General features: G+C 35.3%; 1 protein-coding gene across 8 annotated transcripts in view; it reads left to right on the forward strand.

Annotated features, from left to right (window-relative positions):
* Positions 1-24,869, forward strand: part of NEK1 (NIMA related kinase 1) — a 219,655-nt gene that overhangs the window by 28,618 nt on the left and 166,168 nt on the right. For all 8 annotated transcript variants that reach the window (XM_058720928.1, XM_058720926.1, XM_058720921.1 and 5 more), the window contains 6 exons: positions 6,698-6,781; positions 9,907-9,974; positions 10,091-10,177; positions 13,485-13,539; positions 16,174-16,374; positions 22,906-22,966. In XM_058720928.1, coding sequence (XP_058576911.1) covers positions 6,698-6,781; positions 9,907-9,974; positions 10,091-10,177; positions 13,485-13,539; positions 16,174-16,374; positions 22,906-22,966 — 556 coding nt within the window. The remainder of the gene's footprint in view (positions 1-6,697; positions 6,782-9,906; positions 9,975-10,090; positions 10,178-13,484; positions 13,540-16,173; positions 16,375-22,905; positions 22,967-24,869) is intronic.

Consider the following 24,869-nt stretch of genomic DNA (forward strand, 5'->3'; position numbering starts at 1 on the left):
TAATCCCCCATGAATTAGTGTAGTTTATTTAATAGATAAGAAATCTAACACGTTAAGTAGCTTGTCCCAAATTGTATAGTGTTTGAACTTACTAGTATCTAACTCCAGGGTTTATTAAATATTTGTTTACAGGCTTAAATTATAAAATTTTTAAAAGGTTCAGAAATGGAAATAATTCTTTGCCCACTGTTCCATCCCTGAAGATTACTACGTTTTTAGGTGTCTTTTTCCAAATTTTCTTTTTCATACTTGCACATGTACATATATACCTCAAGACACAGATATTCAGACATGGAATATTATACATTGCATACTCTATCTTGCTTTTTTCACTTAACAATTACCTTGAGAACCCAAACTTATAAATAGAACAAACTGCTGGTTGCCAGCAGTGGCACCAGTGGCAAGGGGAGGGATGTTTGGCAAGATGGGTAAAGAGCAGTGGGTGATAGGGGCTTCCAGTTGTAGAGTGAATAAGTTACTGCAATAAAAGGCACAGCATGAGGAATAGTCAGTGATATTGTAATAGCAATGTATGGAGATAGATGATAGCTACGTTTGTAAACATACAAACTTATCAAATCACTATGTTGTACACCTGAAGCTAATGCAACAGTGTGTATCATCTATACTCAAATTTAAAAAATATTTAGAAAGCAAGGGAAATGTTATTTATAATACAAGGGAAAAAATACAGGCTATGTTAAAAAATTATCTTGATTATTGTCACATGTTTGTCCATGTTGATCAATTATATTTGTTTTAATAGCTACATTATATCCCATTCCAGCAAAGCCTATGCTTTTTTGTTTCTTCAGGCAGCTTTTTCAGTATCTGTAATGAATGTCTCCCTGTATTTTTTCAAAGTGGATATCATGGTCTTATATTTTTAATTTTTTAATTTTAATTTTTAAAAATTTATTTATTGTTTATTTTACATCCACATTAGTTTGCATATAGTGCAAAGTGATTTCAGGAGTAGATTCCTTAAGCCCCTTATCCATTTAGCCCATCTCTCCCTCCCACAAGCCCTCCAGCAACCCTCTGTTCTGTATATTTAAGAGTCTCTTATGTTTTGTCCCCCTCCATGTTTCTGTATTATTTTTACTTCCGTTCCCTTATATTCATCTGTTTAGTATCTTAAATTCCTCGTATGACTGAAGTCATTTATTTGTCTTTCTTTGCCTTCACTTAGCCCCTAGTTCCATCCTAGTACCCTCTAGTTCCATCCACGTAGTTGCAAGTGGCAAGATTTCATTCTTTTTGATTGCTGTGTAATACTCCATTGTGTGTGTGTGTGTGTGTGTGTGTGTGTGTGTGTATCACATAATCTTTATCCATTCATCTGCCGATGGACATTTGGGCTCTTTCCATACTTTGGCTATTGTTGATAGTGCTGCTATAAACATTGGGGTGCATGTGCCCCTTTGAAACAGCACACCTGTATCCCTTGGGTTAATACCTAGTAGTGTAGTTTCTGGGTCGTAGGGTGGTTCTATTTTTAGTTTTTTGAGGAGCCTCCATACTGTTTTCCAGAGTGACTGCACCAGTTTGCATTCTCACCAGCAGTGCAAAAGAGATCCTCTTTCTCTGCATCCTCACCAACATCTGTTGTTGCCTGAGTTGTTAATGTTCGCCATTCTGACAGGTGTAAGGTGGGATCTCATTGTGGTTTTGATTAGTATTTCCCTGATGATGAATGATGCTGAGCATTTTTTCATGCGTCTGTTGGCCACCTAGATGTCTTCCTTAGAGAAGTGTCTATTCATATCCTTTGCCCATATCTACACTGAATTATTTGTTTTTTGGGTGTTGAGTTTGATAAGTTCTTTTACATTTTGGGTACTAACCCATTATCTCCTATGTCATTTGCCGATATCTTCTCCCATTCTGTTGGTTGCCTTTTAGTTTTGCTGACTGTTTCCTTCACTATGCAGAAGCTTTTTATTTTGATGAGGTCCCAGTGGTTCATTTTTGCTTGTTTCCCTTGCCTCCGGATATGTGTTGAGTAAGATGTTGCTGCGGCCAAGATCAAAGAAGTTTTTGGCTGCTTTCTCGTCGAGAATTTTGATGGCTTCCTATCTTACATTTAGGTCTTTCATCCATTTTGGGTGTCTTTTTGTGTATGGTGTGAGGAAGTGGTCCAGGTTCATTCTTCTGCATGTTGCTGTCCAGTTTTCCCAGCACCATTTGCTGAAGAGACTGTCCTTATTCCATTGGATATTCTTTCCTGCTTTGTCAAAGATTAGTTGGCCTTATGTTTGTGGGTCCATTTCTGGGTTCTGTATTCTGTTCCATTGATCCGAGTGTATGTTCTTGTGCCAGTACCATACTGTCTTGATGATTACAGTTTTGTAATATGTCTTGAAGTCTGGGATTGTGATGCCTCCTGCTTTGGTTTTCTTTTTCAAGATTGCTTTGGCTATTCAGGATCTTTTCTGGTTCCATACAAATTTAGGATTGTTTGTTCTAGCTCTGTGAAAAATGCTAGTGTTATTTTGATAGGGATTGCATTGAATTAATAGATTGCTTTGGTTAGTGTTGACATTTTAACAATATTTGTTCTTCCAATCTAGGAGCATGGAATGTTTTCCCATTTTTTTGTGTGTGTGTCTTTTTCAGTTTCTTTCATTAGCTTTCTGTAGTTTTCAGTGTATAGATTTTTCACCTCTTTGGTTATGTTTATTCCTAGGTATTTTATGGTTTTTGGTGCAATTGTAAATGGGATTGATTTCTTGATTTCTCTTTCTGTTGCTTCATAATTGGTGTATAAGAATGCAACTAATTTCTTTGAATTGATTTTATATCCTGCGACTTTGCTGAATTCATGGATCAGTTCTAACAGATTTTTGGTAGAATATTTGGGGTTTTCCATATAGAGTATCATTTCATCTGCAGAGAGTGAAAGTTTGACTTCTTCCTGGCTGATTTGGATGCCTTTTATTCCTTTGTGTTGTCTGATTGCTGAGGCTAAGGCTTCCAATACCATGTTGAATAACAGTGGTGAGCGTGGACATCCCTGTCGTGTTCCTGACCTTGGGGTGTAAGCTCTCAGTTTTTCCCCATTGAGGATGATATTAGCAGTGGGTCTTTCATATATGGCTTTTATGATCTTGAGGTATGATCCTTCTATCCCTACTTTCTTGAGGGTTTTTATCAAGAAAGGATGCTGTATTTTGTCAAATGCTTTCTCTGCACATTGTCTTGTATTTTTAAATGCATACCTGTTGTGTGATACCTCATTTAGTTCTGTTTTTCCCCTAGTACTGTTTCTGATCCATTTGTTTTGCTATCTGTGCATTTGTTGCTTCTACCTGCTATGTAATGCTCCATGGTATTCGCTCAACTCAACACTTATTTTTACTACATCATGCACCCTTAATTAATGTAGTCGGAATAATTTCACATTAGAATTATTTCTTCAACAAGTTTGTAATTTATTGTAAAACAGAGATCACAGTTTTCATTAATGTCCTCTCAGGGTACTTAGTAAAGCTTTGTCAAAAATTGGCACAACTAATCATTTGTTTGATAATACCATGTAGATGGGGACTTATGGTTTGTTGGCAGTAACTTGAAAATATGATCAGGTGAGATCTTGGGTTGTATTTTAGTTAAGTACTATTAAATAAGGTAATGTCCTGTTTCTTTACTTATCTCCTGTTTCCACAGTTTAGTGTACTAAATAGGGCATAGAACTTGGAGTAAGAAAACTTGGGTTTCAGTCATTGTTCTACTTATCAGCTTGGTAATTGTTATGTTAACAAATGACTTAACTATTTTGAGATTATTTCCTCATCCATTAATAGGGATGTTCATTCCACATAGCCAACTTCACTGTTGTGGTGAAGTCAAATAGTAATGTATGTTAATGTATAGAGTGCTATTTTTTTATTAGATTTATACCTAATACATTCCATTGCTTGTGCTCATTTTTATTCATTTGTCTTTACTGAACTTTAAAATGCTTGCTATTAAATTTTGTAACATTCTATAAAATACATTGATAGTCTGTGAATTTGGTTCTGGACTTGGATAAATGTTCTTAGTACATAATGATGTATGTGTGTGTACTATATATTATGCATCTTGTCATCCTAGAAATTATTATGGAGGTCTACTCTATGTATTTTTGTCCATCTCTGAAATTATTCCATAATAAACAATAAGAATTTTGCAAGTCTTTTTTTTTAAATTAATAGCATTTTTCTACCCTTCGGAATGATGTTTTCTTAGCACAAATAAGAACATTATATATTTTAGCCTGTTTGAAATGGGAATTAGTTAAACAGAAACATCTTACTCCTGCTACATCCTGCCACGCTCTGGGCCTTGAAGCATAAAAACATAGGGGCCAGAGTCCATGTTTTGTTTTAGACTGCGGGGTGGCTTGAGTCTGAGATGGTTTTGTTCATTTCTAGATTGGAAGTAGGAAGAGAAAGGCCTGTGTAACAAAATGATTTAGACTGGAAGTCTGGTTAATTAATTATAGTAACTAATACTAGAATAAAATTTTCTATAGGGATATTTAATAAGGGCTTGATGAATATTTTCCTTAAGTGTAAATCTGGATAGCAAAGTCATTGGCAAATGTCTAGAACTTTCCCATTTTCTGAAATATTTGTTTAATAATAATTTCCTATACAAATTCAACCCAGGAAAGGCTGAGGTTCTTTTTGATTTGGCAAGTCTTACCATGCTGCTCTTACGACAATGTTGAGCTAATTAATATATTGATAGTGTATTTACTAATAGTAGTGTAAGCACCTGAAAAATAGTATATGGTTACCTATTTAATCAAAGGACAAAATATTTTAAAGTAAATATAGATGGGGAGGATTCTGGAAAGATGGTGGAGTAGGAAGCAGGAGGAATCTCTCTCCCCACCTACACAACAATTACAGTGGCAGAATCTATCCTGTGAAACTATTTTGGATCTCTGGAGTCTATTGTAGGAGTGTGGGAACCAGGGTGAGCAAAAAGGTCCATGTTCTCCAAATGTCAGGGATCTGTGCTCTGATTATTTATTATTATCATTATTATTTTATTTTAATGAGAGAGAGAGAGTGTGTGCAAGTGGGGAAAGAGGTGGAGGAAGAGAGAGAAAGAATCTTAAGCAGGTTCCATACTCAGTGCATAGCCTGACGTGGGGTTCAGTCCCATGACCCTGGATCATGACCAGAGCCTAAATCAAAAGTTGGACACTCAGCTGACTGAGCTACCCAGGCACCCCTGTTCTCTGATTGTTAATTGCAATTTCTGATCTTGGAGGTGCAGACAAGGAGGTGGACAGCCATTGTTGTACCTCCCCCCTGATTGAAAGCCCCGCTCTTTCATGCTGAGGTGACTTCCATAGTATTTAAAGGGCCAGTGTCCCCACCCCCATTTTCCCATCTTCATTTCTCTTTTTTTCCCTTTAAGGAAACATGGAAGTACTTAATTCTTTTCAATGGCTGTGTATCTAGTACAGTGATATCACAATATATTTAAATGTGTATTTAGGTGTTCATATTTTTTTTCCTTTGATAAATGTTGCTGGGATAAACATCCTTTTACACATCCTTTTGTATTTGTGATACTGTATCTGTAGGACAAATTTGAAATTCCAATTGCTCTTTCAAATGGTATGTGAATTTAAAATTTTTACATACTTTTCCAAATGACTATAATTAACTTTCTCACAAACAAGGTAAGCAAAGACTTATTTCCTCACATTCTGGCCAACCTTGTGTGTTATTTTATTTTTCTCAAGTTACAAAAGTGTCCTGTTTTATTTAGTGTTATTATTAAAAAAATTTTTTATTAGTATTTTGTATGTACATTTATTGGCTTATTTTTTCTCCATCATTTGCTTTTCTAGTCTTTTCTCCACTTCTTATTTTGACTGCCAGTATTTTTCTTAGTGATTTGGATGAACTTTTGCATATTACAGAATTAGCAATCTATCAATTATGTTGCAAGTATTTTCTTAAATAATTATTATACTTGATTATATATTTTGCCCTGCAGATGTTTTAAATTTTATATAGTGAACATGGTCAGTCTTTATTCTTGTAACTTACGGGTTTTAAGTCAGTTTTGAAAGTCCTTCAATCAAAGATTATAGAAAATCAACCTCTATTTTCTTTTACCATCTTATAGTTTAATTTTTGCCTGTTTAAAAAAGCCATCTACTTGGAATTCTTTTGGTGTTAGGAACGAGGTAGAAATTAAGCCCTTGTACTTTTAAGTAGCCAACTTCAGAGAGTATGTTTATATATGGTGAATATGGAAAGAGATAAAACTCAGCTATGTCTTCCAAATTTCTAGCCTGGTATTTTTCCCCTAGTGATTTTTATTTATGGAGAAAAAAGATGTATTTAAATATAAAGTCACTTACCCTCATAGTATTTTCATTTTTCACTCTTTTGTGGAAGTTTCTTTCTATATTCTGATTTATAAGAGATGCTTCAATAGCAGTCTCTTACATTTTAAAGTCAGGGTGGACCCTTGCACATAATATATCAGCTTGAATATCTACTTAATGTTAGTGACATTAATTACAGTAAAGTTAAAAATTGTAGACTAAATTTCTTTTTTTAAGGACTTAGTTCCCTTCAACCCCAGATATTCCTGAATGCTTTTTTTTTTGGTTAAGAAAAGAATACTGTGAGATGTAAATTTTAAAAGAAATGACAAATCTGATTTTCCCTCTTAGATTTTGGATTGGTTTGTGCAGATATGTTTGGCCTTGAAACATGTACATGATCGAAAAATTCTTCATCGAGACATAAAGTCGCAGGTATGACTATTCTGTCACTAATAACTTCTAAATTGATATGGACTTGGAGCCAGTGTTGTCTTAGGCTAAAATTTTTGAACCTGATCCAGTCTGCATCGGATTATCGGTTCTCTCTTCACTGTTCTCCCTTCACTATAATACTAGATATCCTCCTTATATGCCTTGTGTGTTATAGCTCCTGCCTTCTTCCTATATCCTCCTTCTGGGTTTACTCTCATAATGATGGGAAAAAACCCCAAAAATAAACATGTGGAAGGTATATTTTGGGGGGATATTTTATGTCTGAAGATGACTTTTTTCCATTCTCTTACTTTAATGATAATTTGGATATAAACTTCTAGGCTGGAAATTTGTTTTCCTAAAGAGTTTTGAAGATATTGCTCATTTGTCTCTTGGCCTCTAGTGTTGCTATTTAGGAATTTAGTCAGTGGTTTCTTACCCTGTTTTTTCTCTTTGGATGACTATACGATATTCTGTATGTGTCCCCATTGTTCTGAAATTTCATAGGGTTGTGCATTAGTGAAGTTCTGTTTTTATTATGTTGTGTACTTTTGATCTGAGAGTGTATATTCACCTAGAAGTGTTCTGGAAAATGTTTAGCAGAATTTTTTCAGATATTATTTCTCTATCATTACCCTCATGGTCTTCTGAATTATGTTTCTAGACCTGTGTTGTAGCTTCTTAATCTAGCCCTTCCAAGTACCTTATTTGTTCTTTCACATTTTATTTCTTTGTCTCTCAGTTGCCTTCTAGGTGAATTTCTCAGCCTACTTTCAAGTTACCCAAATCCTTTTTTAATTTTGTCTAAACTGATACATATCTATTTACTTGTTTTTTATAATGACTATTTTTTTTCTCCAAGATTTCTAAATGGTTTTTCATATACCTCTGTTCTTAATCTGATTGGTTTTTATTTCATAATGTCTTGTTCTTTTTAAACGGATTTCTTTCATTTATCTCATTGCAATTTCCTTTCTTTTTGTTTTTTAAAGATTTTATTTTTAAGTAATCTCTACACCCAACATGGGGCTCAAACTTACAACCCTGAGATCAAGAGTCACGTGCCCTAATGACTGAGCCATCCAGGCACCCCTCTTTTAGCTAAACATACTTATTTTAAAGTTTTTGTCACTGTTTTATAGAATTAATTTTGTCTGGAGTGAATTCTTACTCTGATTATTTTATTGGCTTTTTTTTCTTTGGAAACTCTTTGTGGGAGATGTTTTGTCCCCATAGCTCACTCATCTGTGCGTAGTTTCTTTCATGGATGCCCCACTGGGCTTTCTCAGTCCTCAGACTGGGTAGATCAGAGGGTATTTGTCTCCTGGTGTCAAGGCCATGTGTTTGTCTTACCTTCTTACACCTGTAGCCTCTCGTATAGCCTGATTGCCTCCAGATGTGTAGTAGGAAGAGAAGGATCTGTGATGGGAGCTTCATACCTCATTCTTCCTGTCCCCCAACTCTCTGCCACCTAATCCCAATTTCACCCCATTTTACTCCATCCCCCTCATCCCTGCTTTGTGTCATCTTTGCCTGTGAACATGTGTCTGAGTCAAGTCTCCTAAATGATGTGGAGTTTAACTTATGTGCCACAAACTCCTGCCTTTACTGTTTGATAGAGCATTGGGGTTATATATTTAGGAATGCAAATTAATTGGGTAAATTATTGGAAAATTTTAAGATTCTTTTGTTATATTTAGGCTAATTGGAATTTTTAGGCATTTTTTTTAATGGGGAAGTCTGGGTTCATTTATTTGAAGTTATATTGAGATGTATTTCAAATACCTTAATATTCACCCACTGGAAATGTATTGTTTAGTGATTTTTAGTATATTCACAGAGTTTTGAAACCATTACCATTCTCTAATTCTAGAACATTTTTTTATAACTCCAAAAAGAAACCCTGTACCATTAGCAATCACTTTCCATTCCCTCTCTACCTAGACTCTGGAAACCACTAATTTACTTTCTTTCTCAATGGATTTGCCTTTTTCTGGACATTTTATATAAATGGAATCATAATATGTGACTTTGTGTATTTTAAGTGGGTTGTCTTTTGTTGCTAATGAATTGTAAGAGTTCTTTATTCTGGATACATGATTTGCAAATATTTTCTCCAGTTCTGTGGGTTGTCTGTTCACTTTTGATATAGTGTTCTTTGAACAAAAGTTTTTAATTTTGGTGAAGTCCACTTTATATTCTCTTCTTTGCTTGTGCTTTTGGTGTTATATTTAAGAAACCATTGCCCAACCCAATAACACAAAGATATACTCCCATTCCTCTAGCAGTCGTATAGTTTCAGTTCTTATATTTAGGAATCCATTTTGAGTTAATTTTTGTGTATGGTATAAGGACCTACATTCATTCTTTTGTATGTGGATATCCAGTTATTCCAGCTTTTTAAAAAACATTTGTTTATGGGGCGCCTGGTTGGTGGCTCAGTTGGTTGTGTCTGACTTCGGCTCAGATCATGATCTCACTGTTCATGAGTTCAAGCCCTGCGTTGGGCTTTATGCTGACAGCTCAGAGCCTGGAGCCCGTTTCGGATTCTGTGTGTGTCTCTCTCTCCTTCAAAAATAAACATTAGGGGCGCCTGGGTGGCGCAGCAGTCGGTTAAGCGTCCGACTTCAGCCAGGTCACGATCTCGCGGTCCGTGAGTTCGAGCCCCGCGTCAGGCTCTGGGCTGATGGCTCAGAGCCTGGAGCCTGTTTCGGATTCTGTGTCTCCCTCTCTCTCTGCCCCTCCCTCGTTCATGCTATGTCTCTCTGTGTCCCAAAAATAAATAAAAAAACGTTGAAAAAAAAATCAAAAATAAACATTAAAAAAATTTTTAAAAATGTTTATTTTTGAGAGAGAGAGAGAGAGAGCAAGCATGTGTGCGCAGGGGAGGGGCAGAGAGAGGGAGATAGAGGATCTGAGCAGGCTTCCATGCTGACAGCAGAGAGCCCATTGTGGGGCTCAAACTCACAAACCATGAGATCATGACGTGAGCTGAATTTGGATGCTTAACCGACTGAGCCACCCAGGCATCTCCCAGCTTTTTTTAAACTAGATTTGTTTTTGTGAAAAGAGTTGTCAGGACTGGACTGTAACAATATTTCTGGCTTTTTATATCTCTTAAACAGAACATATTTTTAACCAAAGATGGGACAATACAACTTGGAGATTTTGGAATCGCTAGAGTACTTAATAGGTAACATACTAATTTTAAACTTTGTTTTGATAAAATGTCCCTGGTGGTGTATATGTTTTCATTTATAATATATTTTAGTATCTTAAGCTTCTCCAATAATTCTTTTTTTGTCCTAGTACTGTGGAACTGGCTCGAACTTGCATAGGGACCCCATACTACTTGTCACCTGAAATCTGTGAAAACAAACCTTACAATAATAAAAGGTATTTAAAATGATATTCATTACATGATATATTCCCTTTAAATCTTTCTCTTGTGCTGTATTTACTGATCTCAGGATATTATTGCAAAATCATTAATGCTCATAAAAATATATATGTAAATATATATATATACACACACACATACACACGCGTACACCCATTTTTTTTATTATACAATGAGGGGGGATTGCAAATAGGTATTTCACTGTCTTTCTAAAGGAACTATAGAAAGTATCACCTTATAGTTTAAGTTATAATTGGAAATAGAGTATTTACTTTGGTCTTTGTCATAGCACTTCCTATTGAAATATCTAATAGTTAATATTTATTGAACAAATTATATGCCCGGCACTGGTTTGAATGCTTTCTATGTATTGACTCCTTTACTCTTCACAATAATCTAGTGAGTTGTAAGCATTAATTATTCCTCCTTTTCCTTGTAAGGCAGCCAAATGCAGAGAGAGAGGGAAAGCAACTTGCAAGTCCCAGGCATCTGGCTCCCAAGCCCAATTCCCTAATTGTTGAGTTGTACTGTGGCTAGCAGATTGTAGAACATGTGACTGGGATGAAGAATTCTGCTGCTGAATTCTATTTACCATTTATTTTCTTTCTAACTGAAATATACTAGCCAAGAAATATTGGTCTTAAATTTGAAAGCAGGGGTACTTGGGTGGCTCAGTCACTTAAGTGACTGACTTTGACTCAGGACATGATTTCGTGGTTCATGAGTTTGAGCCTGGCTTCGGGCTCTGCACTGACAGAAATAGCATTAAAATCTAAAATTACTTAAGCTCAGGGCACGACTCAGTTGGTTAAGCATCCAACTTCTGATTTTGGCTCAGGTCACGATGTCACAGTTCGTGAGTTCAGGTCCTGCTTTGAGCTCCATGCTTGTTTGTGTGCATGCGTGCTCTTTCTCTCTCAAAATAATAAGTAAATTTAAAAAAACTTTGAAAGCACTCACAGAAGTTAAAAGGAAGAAAGCGATAGCTCCTGTTTTTTGAGTGGGAAGGAAGCTATGTTTGAAACCTGAGCGCTTGAGACTGAGAATATTAATGTATTTTTTAAATGAATTTAAATTACAATAATCAGTCTAGTTCATGGAAAGTATTATTTAGTGTATATTCTTAATGATACTAGCATTTTCTTTGAGCTAAAGTAATTTTTTTAAGTTTATGTATTTATTTTGAGAGAGAGAGAGTGAGGGAGGGGCAGAGAGTAGGGGAGAGAGAGAATCCCAAGCAGGCTCCTCTGCTCTCAGCATGGAGCCCAAAGCAGGGCTTGAACTCATGAACTGTGACATCATGACCTGAGTCAAAATCAGAAGCTGGATACTTAACCAGCTGACCCACGCAAGTGCCCTGAACTGAAGTGATTTTAGACTTTAATGCTATTTCTGTATCTTATGAATAAGTCAACTGTGAAAAATATCAGTCTTTATCTTTAAATTAGGAATGTATTTAATTCTTTGGTGAATTAAAAAAAAAATTTTTTTTAAGCACTTTATTTATTTTTGAGAGAGTGTGAGCATGGGAATGGGAGAGAGAGAGACAGAGACACAGAATCTGAAGCAGGCTCCAGGCTCTGAGCACAGAGCACTGTCAGCACAGAGCCCAACACTGGGCTTGAACCCATCAACCATGAGATCATGACCCGAGCTGAAGTCAGAGGCTTAACCGACTGAGCCACCCGGGCGCCCTGAGAATTTTTTATTTTATTTATTTTTGAGACAGAGAGAGGCAGAGCATGAGCAGGGGAGGGGCAGAGGGAGAGGGAGACACAGAATCCAAAGCAGACTTCAGGCTCTGAGCTGTCAGCACAGAGCGTGCCGCAGGGCTTGAACTCACAGAGTGTGAGATCATGACCTGAGCTGAAGTCGGATGCTTAACTGACTGAGCCACCCAGGCGCCTGAGAATTTTTTATTGTAATGTTTATTTTTATTTTTGAGAGAGAGAGAGTGACAGAGTGTGAGCAGGGGAGGGACAAGAGGGAGAATCTGAAGCAGACTTCAGACTCCCAGCTGCAGCACAGAGCCCGACACAGGCTCCAACTCAGGGAGCCGTGAGATCATGACTTGAGCTGAAGTTGGACACTTAACCAACTAAGCCACCCAGGCACCCCTGAGTATTTTCTATAAAACTAATTTTGTGGGGAAAATAGTTTAAAAATGTCATGGATGAGCATTGTCAGTATACTTTAAAATTCATATTTTTCTAAATATGTTTTAAAGTATTTTTTAAAATAGGATCATTAGTGTAATGGTTTTGATTATACATGTTACATGTACTAACATGTACAGGTTACTAAATGGCTTAATTACTATTCACATTTTTTTGCTAGTTGATCTTGAAACTAAATAGATTTTGGGGGTTACAGATTTATATTTGTAGCTTTTTGTGAGTTTAGTTAAAGGTAACTTTGGGATTTCAGTATTGGATTTTCTTTTTTTCCAATAAGTTCAGCTTTCAGGAGTAGTGGTTTTTGTTTTTATTGACTACTAAGGGCAACTGTTGCTCTGAACAATGAGATTTTTATTTTTTCTTTTTAAAAATGGAAGATAGCATTTAATTATAAAAATATGTGTAAAAGAGAGCAAGAAACTATAAAGGAGACATTATAACTAAGTCCTTAAGTTAAGATTAAATAAATATATTTACCTTATATAATATTTCAGTTGGCTGTCCTATGTTTCAGATAAATTTGAGTAAATTAATATTTTCTTGTTTATCATGAAAACAGTATTTTGCTTTTATAATATATAGATTTTTAATTTTATTATTTTTAAAAGATGTTTATTTTGAGAACGAGCACACACGTGCATCTGGAGGTAGGGCAGGAGAGAGGGAGAAAGAGAATCCCGAGTAGGTCCTGTATTGTCAGCGTTATCCTGATGTGGGGTGGGGCCCGATCCCATGAACCTTGAAATCATGACTTGGGATGAAATCAAGAGTCGGATGCCCAACTGAGCCTCCCAGGTGCCCCTTATATTTTTTTAAATCATGGTATTTCATAAATAATTGAATAAAATAACTAGAATATTCATGAAATTTACTGATTTTGTTCTTTTAAATATTACATTTCTTTAATAAAACTTTAAAATAATTGCTTGGGCAACTGCTTCTTCTAATCTGGGATAGCTACTTTTATCATTTGGATATGGTTGAAATTTTGAGTTTTAAAGGATATATTTTATGGAACATATATTTTTGGAAAGCATTTTCATTTTGCTTTTGTTTCCTTTAAATAAAAAAAAAATTAAGTAAACTCTGATACTTAGAGAAAATTTCTCATTTTTCCCTTTTCTAGTGACATTTGGGCTCTGGGGTGTGTCCTGTACGAAATGTGCACACTTAAACATGCAGTAAGTAGAAGTTTCTGAAATATTTTAAAAATTATGTCCTGATGTACCTATAATATTTCTATGTTTTAAAAATCATATGCCATCTTTCAGGGGGCCCACTTGTACTGGAAATTCTTCTCTGTCAGTTTTTAAATTTCTCATCTTTCAAGTGTAAATTTAAATAGATTTTCCTTTAATATATACATATATTACATATGTATGTTATATATTTATTATTATAATAGGTATATCATACTTTTTTACAGGAAATTATTCCTAATGAGAAAAACAAATTTGCTGTCTTTTTAATGTTACATTCATATATGAATTTGGTATTTTAGCTTATTTATTTCATCTTGGTGATTTCTCTCAAAACACCCAAATTATTTGAGTTTGGAATTGAAATTGAAGAACAATTTTTTACCATATTCATTGAGGGATTTTATCAATTCAAATGCTCTTTAATTAAAATTTTTATTTTTTAGACTTTGTTGAGATGGCACATAATACTCCCAAAAGGGGGAGTTTTTGTCTTAAATAAGTTGAATTTTAGCCACTTTCCATTTCAAAATTTTGCTCTTTAAAAATGCTCCCCCCATTAAACAGTAATGTATTTTCATTACAGAAAACTTAAGAAAATAGATAAAAATAGAAAGAAGTGAATGAATATCAAAAGCAGTTCCTGTAATTGGTAATAAGTACTTGTAATATTTTGTTTCCTTTCAGGCTTTCTTCTACATTAATTTTTAAAAGGATTTTTTTCTCTTTGTCTAAAGTGTGATTATATTGTATAAGCAGTTTTATAGCCTTGTTTGTATTTCCTGATATTATTTGGGGGATTTTTTGTTGTTGTGTTTTTTAATGATTGCATACTCTTCTACTGTATTGTCTTAGCTGTTATTTTTCTTTCTCAAGGTAAAAAAGCATAGGCTGCCAAAGTGATGTGGAATGGTAGTTATCAGATCTGTATTTGAAAGAATTGGTCAGTTTTTCTGACATAACAGTCATTTTGGGTCTAACTCAGTGCATTTTCTTTCATTTTTCATCTACATTGTTCTGTCACCGTTGCTTCTGTATTTTGGAGCTATTTACACTTAAGTAGACACATGAAGTTAAGTAATTCACTCACCTTTATGAAAAAAGCTTGTCAGTTAAGAGATAAATGAAAATTGATTGTAGGGAAGGAATAATTTATCATTCTGCATTTAGAATTCCTTCTTAGGTACATAGATATTTCTAGATATTTCTAAATTTCTATTTGAGTTGTACTCAAATTTTAATAACCTGAATATCATATTGTAATTGTCTAGGAGAATTCAACATTTAACAGAACGTTTTTATACTTGGTATAATTATCAATACCTAATTTATAGCAAGTTTTGTTTTGTTAATGTGTACGTTAATGTGTGTTAATGTGTACGTAATGTGTTGTTAATGTGTTAATTAACGTAGGTTAATGTGTACGTTAATGTGTAATGTGTAACATGTTACAGTGTGTAACTATTCTATACTATTTTAGCAGAGATATCAAAAGCTTAATTTTACTTTGAAAATGAAAATTAAATCTTTAGATTTTAAACTGCCCTCTTTTTTTTTTTAAATTTCAGTTAGAGTTTATAGTGTGTTTACTCTTTTTTAAATTTTTTGTTTTTAATGTTTATTATTGAGAGATAGAGCATGGGAGGGGCAGAGACAGGAGAAGACACAGAATCCGAAGCAGGCTCCAGGCTCTGAGCTGTCAGCACAAGAGCCTGACGTGGGGCTCGAACTCACAAACTGTGAGATCATGACCTGAGCTGAAGTCAGATGCTTAACTGACTGAGCCACCCAGGCAACCCTGTTTACTCATTTTTTTTAGTTTAGTTATTTATTTAGAGAGAGACAGAGACAGTGCAGATGGGGAAGGGCAGAGAGATGGAGAGAGACAGTCCCAAGCATGCTGCCAGTGCAGAACCTGATGTGGGGCCTGAACCCACGAAACTACCAGATCATGACCTGACCCAAAACCAAGAGTCAGATGCTTAACTGACTGACCCACCCAGGGGCCCCTATTGTGTTTACTCTTAAGATAAATACTATTCCCATTGATATGGCTTATATTCCTCTTTGGAATATTTGCCACATTGCTCCTTACATGGCTTTTGGAAGTATCACACAGTTTGTAATAATGAGCAGTGTTTAAAAGGAAAGTAATTAGTATTTTTATTTATTATATTTTTCTCAGATACTTGTTGTTTTGTAGTTAATTTCCTTTCCCAGTTACTGCAACAAGGCACAGATAGGCAGGTCTTAAATGAAGACTACAAGGATTGTTTGTTTTTGTCTTTATTATTATTCTTATGTTTTTATAAAATCTTTTAATACCTTTATTACATCTTTCAGTGTGTTGAATAAGTAAAAATTAATCTTTTAACAAGTTATGATGTTTTATGAGGACTATTAGTCTCTTTTAAGTATGTTTATAAATAACCAAGTGAACTTTGTTCTAAATAACATATGCTAATATATATATATATGTACATATATATATTCTGATTAAAATATTTGTAAGAGGATTATAGTTCTGTTCTTTAGGAAAAGAACTATTTCTCATTGTTTATTCCTATTTTCAATTTAGTATGTTTCATACATGTTTATTTATTTTCTGGATTTTAGTTTGAAGCTGGCAGTATGAAAAACCTGGTACTGAAGATAATATCTGGATCTTTTCCACCTGTGTCTTTACATTATTCTTATGATCTCCGCAATTTACTCTCTCAGTTATTTAAAAGAAATCCTAGGGATAGACCATCAGTCAACTCCATATTGGAGAAAGGTTTTATAGCCAAACGCATTGAAAAGTTTCTCTCACCTCAGGTATGTGTTTTTTGTTTTTGTTTTTACTTTAAAATAGTAAGATTATGGTGCTTAATTAGGACATGGCCTATGTTTTGTGGAGAGCACAGCACAATTCTGGAAGATCGAAGTAGCTTTTTCAAATTATACTGTAGTCACCTTTCTTTCCATTTTCATACAGTTCTTCCCCTTTGTATTTGTTTTCTAGTTGTGAATCTGTGGTAGAGAAAACATTCCTCCTGTGTTCCTCTTACCAGTTAATTTTTACACTTCCAGTCACCAAATGTGTGGTTGTTTCTCCCACACCAAGCAATTCTGCAACATAGCTGGGTGTCCTGCAATTTAGTTCAGTCTGGTACTGTCTACCTGGAGATGTATATCATCATATCCCACAGATTAAGGGCTCAGTTCCCCAAGACTGCCCCACTTCTGAAGCCAATGGCAAGTTCACGTTGTCACCTGTGCTTTTGACTGACCAGCTATAAATCAGAGGTTCCCACAACCCCCTCCTCTGGTTTGGTTACTAGAGTGGTTCACAGAACTCAGAGAAATATTTACTTAAGTTTACCAGTTTATTGTAAAGGAATACTAACTATAAAGGATACAGATGAACAGCCAGGTGAAGGGATACATAGGGAAAGGTCTGAAAGTGTCCTGAGTGCAGGAGCTTCTGTTCAGTGAAACAGATGTGTCACCCTGCTGGCATGGTCACCAACACAGAAGCTATCTGAATCCTGTCGTTCAGATTTTTTATGGAGGCTTTATTATGTAGACATGATTGATTAAATCATTGCCCCTTAGTGTTTGATTCAACCTCTAGTCCCTTTCCTCCCCCGGAGAGGAGTAGGAATGAGAGTTCCAACACTCTAATCACGAGGCAGATTTCCCTGGCAATCAGCTTCCATTCTTAGGGGCTTTCTAGATGTCACCTCATTAACATAAATTCTGAAGTGTACTTGAAAGGGGCTTGTTAAGGGATATAGGAGTACTGATGCATAGGGGCACTTGTACCCCAATGTTTATAGCAGCACTCTCAACAATAGCCAAATTATGGAAAGAGCCGAAATGTCCATCAACTGATGAATGGATAAAGAAATTGTGGTTTATATACACAACGGAATACTATGTGGCAATGAGAAAGAATGAAATATGGCCCTTTGTAGCAATGTGGATGGAACTGGAGAGTGTTATGCTAAGTGAAATAAGCCATACAGAGAAAGACAGATACCATATGGTTTCACTCTTATGTGGATCCTGAGAAACTTAACAGAAACCCATGGGGGAGGGGAAGGAAAAAAAAAGAAAAAAGAGAGGTTAGAGTGGGAGAGAGCCAAAGCATAAGAGACTGTTAAAAAATGAGAACAAACTGAGGGTTGATGGGGGGTGGGAGGGAAGGAAGGGTGGTGATGGGTATTGAGGAGGGCATCTTTTGGGATGAGCACTGGGTGTTGTATGGAAACCAATTTGACAATAAATTTCATACATTTAAAAAAAAAAAAGAAAGGGGCTTGTTAGTGGGAATGCAAGCTGGTACAGCCACTCTGGAAAACAGTATGGAGGTTCCTCAAAAAATAGACTAAAAATAGACTAAAATAGACTAAAAATAGAACTACCCTTTCTCCTCATTGAAAACTTAGGATATTTTCTTGAAGTAATATGATCAGTGACATTTATATTTGTAAACCAGAAGCCTATGCTTCAGCAAAAAAAAAAAAAGGAAACTGTATTATATTAAACTCATGAGCCATTCAATGTTTAAGTTCTGTGAACATTCCATGTACTTTCACATTCATGATGTTCTCCAATGCTGTTTGCCCTGTAGGATCCTACATGCCTTGTTAACATAAAATCCCCAGTGTGGCATAAAATAAATGTCTCTTGTGTTTGTGGCACAGTGTGATGAGGAAAAAAAAAAAAAAAAAAAAGAACTACCATATGACCTAGCAATTGCACTACTAGGCATTTATCCAAGGTATGCTGTTTCGAAGGGACACATGCACCCCCATGTTTATAGCAGCACTATCAACAATAGCCAAAGTATGGACAGAGCCCAAATGTCCATCGATGGACGAATGGATAAAGAAGATGTGGTATATATATACAATGGAGTATTACTCAGCAATCAAAAAGAATGAAATCTTGCCATTTGCAACTACGTGGATGGAACTGGAGGGTATTATGCTAAATGAAATTAGTCAGAGAAAGACAAAAATCATATGACTTCACTCGTATGAGGACTTCAAGAGACAAAATAGGTGAACATAAGGGAAGGGAAACAAAAATAATATAAAAACAGGGAGGGGGACAAAACAGAAGAGACTCATAAATATGGAGACCAAACTGAGGGCTACTGGAGGGGTTGTGGGAGGGGGGATGGGCTAAATGGGTAAGGGGCACTGAGGAATCTACTCCTGAAATGATTGTTGCATTATATGCTAACTAATTTGGATTTAGTTAATTTAAAAAAATTTAAAAAAAATGCAGTACAATATTAAAAATAAAAGAAAGGGGTTTGTTAGGCATAACAAAAGACACCTTTATCCTTTTTGGATTTTGATACCTTTATTCTTAACCACTTAGGTACTTTAAGAGTTTTAGGAGCTGTGTGCCAGGAACCGGACACCGAATATTTATTTCTTAATATAAATCACCATATCACAAAACCCTCCCTCTGTCTCAGGTTTCTGTTATTGTATTTTCCAATTATTTTATCATGGTACAATGTGCATAACATAAAATGCATCATTGAGTGCCCTGTTTAGTGGTATTAAATAGACTTTCACTTTGATTTAGTGCCACCATTCATCTTCACAGCTCTTCACCTTGTAGAACAAACTCATTGCCCAATAACTCCTGTTCCCCTCTTCCACAACTCCTGGCAGCTGCCTGTCTACTCTCTGTCTTCTTGGGTTTCTAGCTGTAAACTTATTATTAAAAAAAAATTTAAATCCAGTATAGTTAACACACACAGTGTTATTATTAATTTTATGTGTATGATACAGCGATTCAATGATTCTGTACAATAGTGCTCATCAAGATGGGTGTACTCTTTTTTTTTTAATATATATTTTTTTTAACGTTTATTTATTTTGGAGACAGAGAGAGACAGAGCGTGAACGGGGGAGGGTCAGAGAGAGAGGGAGACACAGAATCCTAAACAGGCTCCAGGCTCTGAGCTGTCAGCACAGAGCCGGACGTGGGGCTCGAACTCACGGACCGCGAGATCATGACCTGGGCCGAAGTCGGCCGCTTAACCGACTGAGCCACCCAGGCGCCCCAAGATGGGTGTACTCTTAATCACTTCACCTATTTCACCCACCCCCACCTACCTCCCTTCTGGTAACCGTCTCTAACTGTAAAATTATTAAACCTTTCTGTGTCTTACTTTACTGACCTGTAAACAATGGGATTATAAACATATCTGCATCATGAGGTGGTTATTTTAAAAAATTTTAATTTTTTTAAAGAATTAAAAACATGATAATGTATGTAAACTGCTTACTGTCTAGCATGTAGTAAGTGCTCAATATATTCAATATAAAACATCAATATATTGTTTTATTATACTAATATATTAGTATCAAATTATATGATTATATTCTAATAATTCTTGGAAACCGTTCTGTGGGCATTTGTATGTATAATAGATTGTGGACTCATGATTTTTTTCTCTATTACTCACATATAGATGCGTAATAAATACTTTCTGAGTTGAACTAAAATTTTAATTTGATGGGATTTGTTAAATATTTATATCAAATCAATTAGCACAGGTTATTGATATAATTTCCTGAAACTGCAATTATTTTATATTAAGTATTCGTATGGCCTATGTTATAAATGACCACTGTTAAACTCTTTTTTTTTTTAATGCTTATTTATTTGTTGGGGGGGTGCATAACTGGGGGAGTGGCAGAGAGAATCCCAAGCAGGCTGCACACTTTCAGTGCAGAACCAGATGGTGGGGCTTGATGTCATGAACTGTGAGATGACCTGAGCTGAATTGAGTGAGATGCTTAACTGACTGAGCCACCCAGGTGCCTGTTAAAATCTTCTGTAAATCACATATCTAGCAAAGTCATAGTTTTATTACATTTTTCTTAATTAAAAAAATTTTTTAAGTTTATTTTAGAGAGAGAGAGAGTGTGTGTGTGCCTGAGAAAGGGAGGAGAAGAGAGAGAGGGAGACAGAGAATCTGAAGCAGGCCCTGCATTGTTAGCGCAAGGCCTGATGTGGGGCTTGAACCCATAAGCTGTGAGATCATGACCTGAGCAGAAGTCAGATGCTCAACCAACTGAACCACCCAGGCACCCCTTATTGCCTTTTTTTAAAATAAGTTTATTTATTTATTTTGAGACAGAGCGAGAGAGGGGCAGAGAAAGAGGGAGAGAGAGAATCCCAAGCAGCCTCCACACTGTGAACACGAGGCTGATGGTGGGGCTCAAACTCACAAACCATGAGATTATGACCCCAGCCAAAACCAAGAGTCGGATGCTTAACCGACTGAGCCACCCAGGCACCCCTAGTTTTATTACTTTTATGTACTCATGAGATAACTATCCATATTCTCTGGCTTAATAGAGCATCTGTGTGAACAAATAATTTTCAGAAAACAGGTGTGGATTTAACTATTCCTACAAGGAGAATACATTAGTAATCAAGAAAGCCAGTTAAAATGTGTAGATTGAAGGTTACTTATATAGGATATAGCAAGAATCTCTGAAATGTAGGTGTCTTATAATACTACTTTGTTATAAATAACATTTTCAAGGATGATTTATGATGCGATATCCTATTGCTTTTTGCAACTACTTCATTGAATCTTGCTGCAGTTTCCCCCCACCCCCACCCCACCCCATCCCAAAACCAGTGGTTAGGACATACAGTGTCAAGCACTAGAATTCAACTAGCCAGCAATGAAAGAAAATATTCAAGCCTAGTATGTCAAGATTTATAATATGGAAAGAAAAAAAAAAGCAGATTATGATTATTAACAAGTAGAATATTGGATAGTATGTGTTTAGTATATGTATAGCTTCTTGTTGCTATTTAGATATCACTTAGATTTCATTTTTCATGAAAGCTCTTCTTTGATTCCTAAGGTCTCTTTTCTGCTATATATCACTAGTTCAGTATTCTAGTGAGAAAGTTTATAATACATGTTTTATGGCTTAAACTTTGAAACAATTTAAGAGCTTTTTTATATGAACTACAATAATATTCTGTAGTGTTTTTTTTTTTTAATCTCTTCTTACTTCTCTATCTACCATCAGCCAAGGTTTAATAGGACTTAATTCTCAATCTTGCACACCCTGGAAGAAGCTTGACAAATCATGGTTAAACTCTACTTCATTAGGAGTATAGGTGCTGTCCAGCAGTGCTTTCTGTGATGGAGTATTTTATATATACATTGTCCATTATTGTAGCCACCAGCCATATGTGGTTATTAAAGAGTTAAGATGTGCCTAATGTGACCAATGGGTTGAATTTTAAGTTGTATTTATTTAAATTGTTAATCTAAATAACTACATATGGGTGGCAACTATGTTGGATAGCACAGCATAGAGATTTCAGAATCTTCTCAGATTATGTATGCCACATCTCTTAGTTCATATTGCATTCACACAAAAAAGTAAAACCCACATTCAAGCAGTGAAAGAAACTTGCCCAGTTTGGGGCAAGTTGGAGTTCGTAAGTCACCCATTTTTTTTCTATGAAAAAGGAAGGGAAAAAATGCAAATGTTCAGAAGAGAATATATATTTACACAGTTGCTCTGAATTGCCTATGAACCAGATCTTCACTTAATTTAATTTATCTTTTGGTGAAGTGGTTCTCAAGGTTCAGCATACATAAAAAATCATTTGGAAGACATTGGTAGGTCCCATTGCTACAATTTCTATTTTAGTGATTCTGAGGTGGGAGAGCCTGAGGATTTCCACTATTGACTACGTCCCCAGTGGTGCCATTTCTGCCAGTATGAGATTGAAAACTGCTATATGGGAATCCTTAATGGGACAGATGACCATCTCAGTCATGTTTTTTTTGCCTGTTGGAGCTTCTGTTCCACTGCTACTGTGGGACTGTTTTCTCCAGGAGGCCTCATTTCTCTTAAAGAGAAAATTATTCACTTGCTCTCCCCTACCCCACCCAGTAAGAAACAAAACAGACTGAAAATTGAGTTAAATCTTTGTTGACATCATCGTTTTCCACTTAAAGAGGGAAAAAAATTTAGTGAGAGAAAATGACTCCAGGAAATGTGATTTTTGGTTCTCAAAATATGCTCATGAATGCTAGGGAATAAGTATTAGAGTATTTTAGTAATAGTAAAAAGAGATAGATGTTGAATTATGTAAGAATTTTGTAAGAGTGGAAGGGAATTAGCATGAGATGAATTTGGTGAATGGGTTACTTAGGTTTAGTAAGTATAGTTTATCTGATAGCATATTTGTGACTGAAAAAGGGAGAAAATGTAATCTGATTAATGGATAGGTTTCTTGTTTTGGCAACTTAACATCTTTTCTAACTTTTTCTTTGTCCTCTTTCAATCTAAGCTTATAGCAGAAGAATTTTGTCTAAAAACATTTTCCAAGTTTGGAGTGCAGCCTATACCAGGTAAGTGAAATTAATGTGAGTCCAAACAGGTATGTTTGCAGTAATTAATACACTAATGCTAATTAGTAATTCTCTCTAATTGTATTAGAGATATACGTAGGTATAATAAGTTGGGATAATTGTAGATAACTTTAATTCAGGGGAAATGCATCTTTAAATTATTTTTGAGAGATGACAATATATAACACTTCCTGATGAATTAATAACAAAATTTCCATTTCTTGTCTGCCTTATTTAATGAAATCTATCTTGAAATTGTCCTTCTTAGCTGTTGTTCTAAGATTGTTGTAGAATGTTGTAAAATGTCTTAGGTGTACATCTTTATGTAATATATGTTTCTTTGAGAAATACTTCATATTCTAAAATTTTTAAAAAGTAAGTTAATATGAAGTTGGGTACCTTACCAAGGATAATTTTCTTTTAAATGTGGCCAACAGCAGCAGAATATTTATAAGATTGTGGGTATGGTTATGTACTATGTGTACGTATATTTGTATGCAAAGGACACTGTATTTCTTCTTCATAGAATGATACCAGAATGGATTTCTAAAGTCAGTGGAAGTTATGTAAGATTTGAAGAGTATATTGTTTTTCAAACATAATGCTTTGTGTGTCTCCATTTTGAGTTTGAGTCAGTTACTAGAAAAAAATACTGTATTATAAAACTGAGCCCATGGAAGCTGGAAGTGGGATGGCAGTGTGTTCTTAGGAAGGCCAGCAATATTTACCTCTTCCTAAAGACACTTAGACTCATCTTCTCAGGGTGCAGAGACTGTCAGTCCCTGGGAAATCAATTCACTCTAAACGAAATTCACAAGAGACAGACAAACAGCAGAATCAGCATGTCTCTCCTGGAGGTCACGCCTCATGAGAAGTCACATCTTGATCAAAAAGCCTCATTGTCACAAAGACCAAAATATTCCATGTCAGCACATTCTTTCCATGTAGATAAGCCTACATAGGAATTAGAAAGTTAATTTGTTGTAAGAGCAGTTGGATGAATGAAATGTTTAATATCATGAGGCTCAAATAGGAGTTGTATTGCTGACGGGCCTGTAGATACTTTGTGGGCTCCAACTCCCCATATTAAGCTTTATCCTGCTGGTAGCCTTGCCACTGAGCCTGAAAAGTACCACCAAATCAGTGATGTAATTCTCCCTCTTTTCTGGGTGTGAATGGGAACTATTCAATATTTTTCTCTTGGGAATCTTCATTTTTACACTTTTGTGACTTTATCTCCTTTTCCAGTATGTATGCCAGTATGTGTACTGGTATACATAGTATTTCTTTGGTTATGTTAATACATTTAGCCAAGTTACAGTGTTGTGATGTTGTATATATGTGTTCTGATTTGATCTCACCGTTGAACTCTCAGAGGGAAATTGTTGCTTTCACTTTTCTTAGTTCCTAATGTCTCTGAGAGACATAAATAGTAGACTTTCCTCTAAATTTCTTCAATTTAAACATTTTTCTTGAATTTATTATTGTTCTAAGATTGACTTCACCTTGTCTAGGTTTCAGTAGTAATTGAATTCATTATTGCTGTAGTACTTACCCTTTTTATATATCTCTTCTGATTATTTCTTTAAAAGCAGTCCATAAACCTTATTCTTGATACAGATTCCCCTCCAGAAAGTTTCACCATTTTATATTCCCACCATTAGTGTATAAAGGTACCCATTCCACTAGACCCTGAGCTATAATAATTGTTTTAAAGTCTTTGTTCTTCTGTAGGTCTGTATTGTTCAGATTATATAGATGAAGAAAGTGTTAATGTTGCTCAAAATGATGGTGTTAGTGTTTAATAGTTACTCTTAAAGTTTATGTGCTAATTTTGAAAGTAATTTCTAAAACAGTAAGTGTTCTTTTAAAAACATTTTTAACAGCTTTGTTAATTATTCTG

Source organism: Neofelis nebulosa, chromosome 3, assembly GCF_028018385.1.
Source record: "Neofelis nebulosa isolate mNeoNeb1 chromosome 3, mNeoNeb1.pri, whole genome shotgun sequence".
Taxonomy (NCBI): Eukaryota; Metazoa; Chordata; class Mammalia; order Carnivora; family Felidae; genus Neofelis; species Neofelis nebulosa.